We start from the raw sequence: 6,000 nt of genomic DNA on the forward strand, positions 1-6,000 counted from the left end.
TGAGCTTTTATTTTGGTGGAAAACCGAAGGGTTAAAGATTCTCCTTTGTTGGCAAATATATTTATTTAAATAAATAAATGTTAATATTCATACAAAGTCATATTGTGATTTTAATTTTATTTTGATATTTATTTATTAATCGTTCAGCACTAGTGCTTTTGTTTGAGGCGCTTAGTTGGAAGTAAATTAGATATTCACAAGCACAACATATATTCCATTTTGTTTTTGGAGTTATATTACTTTAGAAGAAGAAGAATACATTTACCACATTAAAGGGGTCATATGATGCGATTTCTATTTTTCCTTTTCTTTAGTGTGTTATGTAGCTATTTGTGCATGTGTATGATCTGCAGATTTGCAAAGCTCAAAGTCTCCCACAAATTTATTTTATCTAAAAGAGAAGGCTGATCCAGACCGGGCTAAAACGCCTCATTCAAACACACCCCCACATGTCTACGTCACAATGTGGAAATATTTGCGTAATGCTGCCCAAGTGTTCATGCAAAGAAAGAAGGTGTGGTTTCAGGAACCGCTGTAGTGTTGATGCAGCCATGTCAGGGAGACGCTGTGTGTTTCTGTGTGAAAGCAAAAGCACTTTATTTGGCCTTCTGAAAGTAGATGCAATGAGGAATCATTGGCTAAGATTTATTTACAACAGAACAGCACAACCCAGATGTTTGAATTTGTGCAACGTATTTTATGGACAACAGTTTTGTGAACCTAGGAGAGTAGCCTACAAGGCTGGCTGTGCAAAGGCTATTTCTAAAAAAAAAAATGGGTCAATTCCGACTTTGCTATGAAAATCTGGCGCTTATTCTGAATCAGCTACTGCAAGTATGTTTTCTTAATAGTTGAAGTATTTGCTATTGACTGTTCAAATGCTGAGTTTTGCGCCGTGTAGAGTGTGTGTGCGTGAGAGAGAGACCGGGTCGCATCATAGTGGAGTCAACTTTCTTAATCGCGGCTTGTGTACTGCAAATACATACAAGCATCATAACTGTGTCTGTCACACGACTCTGTTCCCCTTTCGGGCTTGAACTGATGGTAAAATTAAGGACATTATTAACTGTCTTTACATTTATGTTGAAAGCTAAAGCTCGCGATTATGGAAAGGGGCGTAACATTTCCGATGTAGAAAACGATGCATTTGAGAGAGGCAGGGCATAGATGAACTGATGAACTACACAGTATTTTAAAAATAATGTTTTTTTAACGTTAAAGCATGTCAACATATTCTGTTACACCAAATACACAAATACACAAACTTTAAAACAGCTTCATATGACCCCTTTAATTTTAGTCAATTTTACTCTGACGAAAATATAATCTAATTTTAGTCTATAACATCTTTGTCATTAAAGAAAATATTTAACATTTTATTTAATAATTTAATCATGTATTAACATTTAACAAAATCAGAATGTCAAACTGTCCTTACTCATCCTAGCACATAAACTTTAATGGAATTTTTGACTTTATACACATATTAAGCATTTCCATTCCAGTTTTTTTTAAGCACAAATTTCAAAATCGTATAAAAATAGATGGATTTAAATCTAGCAACCCATGTCAGATTCAATCACTCATAAATGGCGCATAAAAACAAAGCAAACTGGCCAGGCACTATAAATGTGGGTCAGACAGTCTCATATAGATTGGTGGTTGTTTGATCAGAATAAGCTGTGAAGTGGACCAGACTTTATGCCAATAGTCAAAAGAGGCATGTTTGCCACTGTACACGATGATCAGAAATATGATGCCTGTTCTTAATATTTTACATACCTCCCCAAACACTGAAATGTGAAATATTCACATCAATATGATCTTATGCACTCATTCAAATTTGATTACTGAACCAAGTCGGGTAAACACTGGGCTCAAGTGACTCGTTTGACAGATGTGTTATGAATAAGGGCCCTTGATCTTGTGTGTGTATGAAGGCATCTGTGCATGCGTGTTTGTACTTTCTTGGCTGCGTTCAGCATGAAACCTGAGCGGAAATTTGAACTGCGAGTCTGTGATGAACAAACACATGCGTGTGTATCTGTGTGTGTAACACTATCCTTCTCGCTTACTCAGAGAAAACCCATGCACTGCACACATGCCCCCACACACTCATGTGATGGCAGGGCACAGTGGCAGGCATGTGTCAAGACTGAATGATTGCTAAAAACAAGTGGGGAATCATTCTGACTAAAAGGAAACACTCACATATATGAGTCCTGAAAAGTATCTATCTCGTAGGTTGTGTAAGACAGAGGCCTCATTGAGGCACGTGAGATCAGCCATGTCTTCAACTTTACTGAATCGGGGCGGGTTCATCCGCTGGAGCTCCTCCCTCGAGAGCGTCAGCTTCCTCCCACTGTCTGTAAGCTCCACCTCCACCTCGTCGCCCCGCTCCTCGCGCACACTGGCAGACTGACCAAAGGAAACACAGGCAGCAAAATAAAGGATGATAAGAATGTGCTCTTTGTAAAATGTCTTTCATGGAACATGTGGTAGCAACTCCACATTTGCAGCTGATGTGTCACTGTCCTTTATTAAAGTCATGATCACTGTCAAATGTCCGATGTTGACTTACAAAAAATGTCTACATCATATTTTTACTCTAAATAAATAACAAATTACATTATTTTCATGACAAGTAAGCACATTTATGAAAAAATTTAATAAATAAAAATAAATGTATTAAAAAGTACAACAAATACTACTATAATGTTTACTTACAAATATTATTTAAATGTAAATAATATATCTATATATATATATATATATATATAGCTATTTCTAAAAAAAAAAATGGGTCAATTCCGACTTTGCTATGAAAATCTGGCGCTTATTCTGAATCAGCTACTGCAAGTATGTTTTCTTAATAGTTGAAGTATTTGCTATTGACTGTTCAAATGCTGAGTTTTGCGCCGTGTAGAGTGTGTGTGCGTGAGAGAGAGACCGGGTCGCATCATAGTGGAGTCAACTTTCTTAATCGCGGCTTGTGTACTGCAAATACATACAAGCATCATAACTGTGTCTGTCACACGACTCTGTTCCCCTTTCGGGCTTGAACTGATGGTAAAATTAAGGACATTATTAACTGTCTTTACATTTATGTTGAAAGCTAAAGCTCGCGATTATGGAAAGGGGCGTAACATTTCCGATGTAGAAAACGATGCATTTGAGAGAGGCAGGGCATAGATGAACTACAATAATGTACAGTATTTTAAAAATAATGTTTTTTTAACGTTAAAGCATGTCAACATATTCTGTTACACCAAATACACAAAATAATATTCTTTAAAACAGCTTCATATGACCCCTTTAATTTTAGTCAATTTTACTCTGACGAAAATATAATCTAATTTTAGTCTATAACATCTTTGTCATTAAAGAAAATATTTAACATTTTATTTAATAATTTAATCATGTATTAACATTTAACAAAATCAGAATGTCAAACTGTCCTTACTCATCCTAGCACATAAACTTTAATGGAATTTTTGACTTTATACACATATTAAGCATTTCCATTCCAGTTTTTTTTAAGCACAAATTTCAAAATCGTATAAAAATAGATGGATTTAAATCTAGCAACCCATGTCAGATTCAATCACTCATAAATGGCGCATAAAAACAAAGCAAACTGGCCAGGCACTATAAATGTGGGTCAGACAGTCTCATATAGATTGGTGGTTGTTTGATCAGAATAAGCTGTGAAGTGGACCAGACTTTATGCCAATAGTCAAAAGAGGCATGTTTGCCACTGTACACGATGATCAGAAATATGATGCCTGTTCTTAATATTTTACATACCTCCCCAAACACTGAAATGTGAAATATTCACATCAATATGATCTTATGCACTCATTCAAATTTGATTACTGAACCAAGTCGGGTAAACACTGGGCTCAAGTGACTCGTTTGACAGATGTGTTATGAATAAGGGCCCTTGATCTTGTGTGTGTATGAAGGCATCTGTGCATGCGTGTTTGTACTTTCTTGGCTGCGTTCAGCATGAAACCTGAGCGGAAATTTGAACTGCGAGTCTGTGATGAACAAACACATGCGTGTGTATCTGTGTGTGTAACACTATCCTTCTCGCTTACTCAGAGAAAACCCATGCACTGCACACATGCCCCCACACACTCATGTGATGGCAGGGCACAGTGGCAGGCATGTGTCAAGACTGAATGATTGCTAAAAACAAGTGGGGAATCATTCTGACTAAAAGGAAACACTCACATATATGAGTCCTGAAAAGTATCTATCTCGTAGGTTGTGTAAGACAGAGGCCTCATTGAGGCACGTGAGATCAGCCATGTCTTCAACTTTACTGAATCGGGGCGGGTTCATCCGCTGGAGCTCCTCCCTCGAGAGCGTCAGCTTCCTCCCACTGTCTGTAAGCTCCACCTCCACCTCGTCGCCCCGCTCCTCGCGCACACTGGCAGACTGACCAAAGGAAACACAGGCAGCAAAATAAAGGATGATAAGAATGTGCTCTTTGTAAAATGTCTTTCATGGAACATGTGGTAGCAACTCCACATTTGCAGCTGATGTGTCACTGTCCTTTATTAAAGTCATGATCACTGTCAAATGTCCGATGTTGACTTACAAAAAATGTCTACATCATATTTTTACTCTAAATAAATAACAAATTACATTATTTTCATGACAAGTAAGCACATTTATGAAAAAATTTAATAAATAAAAATAAATGTATTAAAAAGTACAACAAATACTACTATAATGTTTACTTACAAATATTATTTAAATGTAAATAATATATCTATATATATATATATATATATATATATATTTATATATATATTTTTAAATGTTACATGGATGCAAAAACAAACATATATGTTTCACATATAGTTTTTATTTTTGTTTTATTTAATATAAATCATATGCTTTATTTTTTATTTACGTGTGTGTGTGTGTGTGTGTGTGTGTGTGTGTGTGTGTATCAATACATACTGTATATATTAAGTTTTATTTTATATATTTTAGATACAATTATGATGATATGATATATGATATGATAAGATATGATATGATATGATATGAGATATGATATATGAGATATGATATATGATATATGAGATATGAGATATGATATATGATATATGATATGATATTATTGTACCCTGCCAGAAATGTTACCAAAGCACAGTGGGACATTAGTTGGTTTATTCAAATAACATTATGAGTTAAACACACAGTTTCTGTGTTTCAGAGATTGATAATGATGCATATTATTCTTCTACAGACCACTGACTTTCTCACACAGGCATAGTGGCTTTGTAAGAAACAGAGAATGCATTCATGTTTGATGGAGACAGACAGTCTGAGGGGGAGTGTGTCAGGGGTTGAGAAACAGAAATAGATATACTAAGAGATAGAGAGAGAGCGTATAGAGCCTTCATGACCTCCAACAGGAAGTGCTGAGATCTCCCTCTCGGTTCTCTCTGGCAGTCAGTCACATTCTCAACATGGGACACTTCATGATGAGGCCTCATTTTGTATTGCGGTGATGTTTAGCAGCCACTGACTCAACAAGTGTATTGTGCTATTCATAGTGTCATATCAAAGCACTAAAGCCCTTACTCAAACACGTGTTTGGTGGGTGGGCTGCACTGAAGTAGCTTTTCAGATCAGAAACTTTAACTAGATGGAGAACAACATAAACAAGGTCAAAAGGTGAGCAGCAGATTAGAGCTTCCTGTCATGGGCTGTAATCTGCTCCTCAAGAACCTGACCAACATATAGATCTGGTTCATTTTGTGATAATTTACTCACCATCACTATGTTTCAAATCCTAATGATATGCCTTTATTTATTTAGTAGAACTGAAATTTTGAAGAATATTCAAACTCAATCTGTGGTCACAAAACACACAAAACCCAAAACTAGCACAGCGAATCTTCAGGTGGCAAGTTTAAATATCCAGAAGAGCAAATGAGATTTGAAAGTGGTGGAGAGGAAGATTTTCAGTCATTAACA

General features: G+C 36.1%; 1 protein-coding gene across 1 annotated transcript in view; it reads right to left on the reverse strand.

Annotated features, from left to right (window-relative positions):
* Nucleotides 1–6,000, reverse strand: part of LOC107550793 (myosin-10-like) — a 35,481-nt gene that overhangs the window by 28,640 nt on the left and 841 nt on the right. Inside the window, exons 2-3 of the mRNA XM_016232170.1 lie at nucleotides 4,220–4,443; nucleotides 2,212–2,410 (exon numbers count right to left, since the gene is read on the reverse strand). Of these exons, the coding sequence (XP_016087656.1) occupies nucleotides 2,212–2,410; nucleotides 4,220–4,443 (423 nt within the window). The remainder of the gene's footprint in view (nucleotides 1–2,211; nucleotides 2,411–4,219; nucleotides 4,444–6,000) is intronic.

Source organism: Sinocyclocheilus grahami, unplaced genomic scaffold, assembly GCF_001515645.1.
Source record: "Sinocyclocheilus grahami isolate Dianchi unplaced genomic scaffold, SAMN03320097.WGS_v1.1 scaffold408.1, whole genome shotgun sequence".
NCBI classification, from domain to species: Eukaryota; Metazoa; Chordata; class Actinopteri; order Cypriniformes; family Cyprinidae; genus Sinocyclocheilus; species Sinocyclocheilus grahami.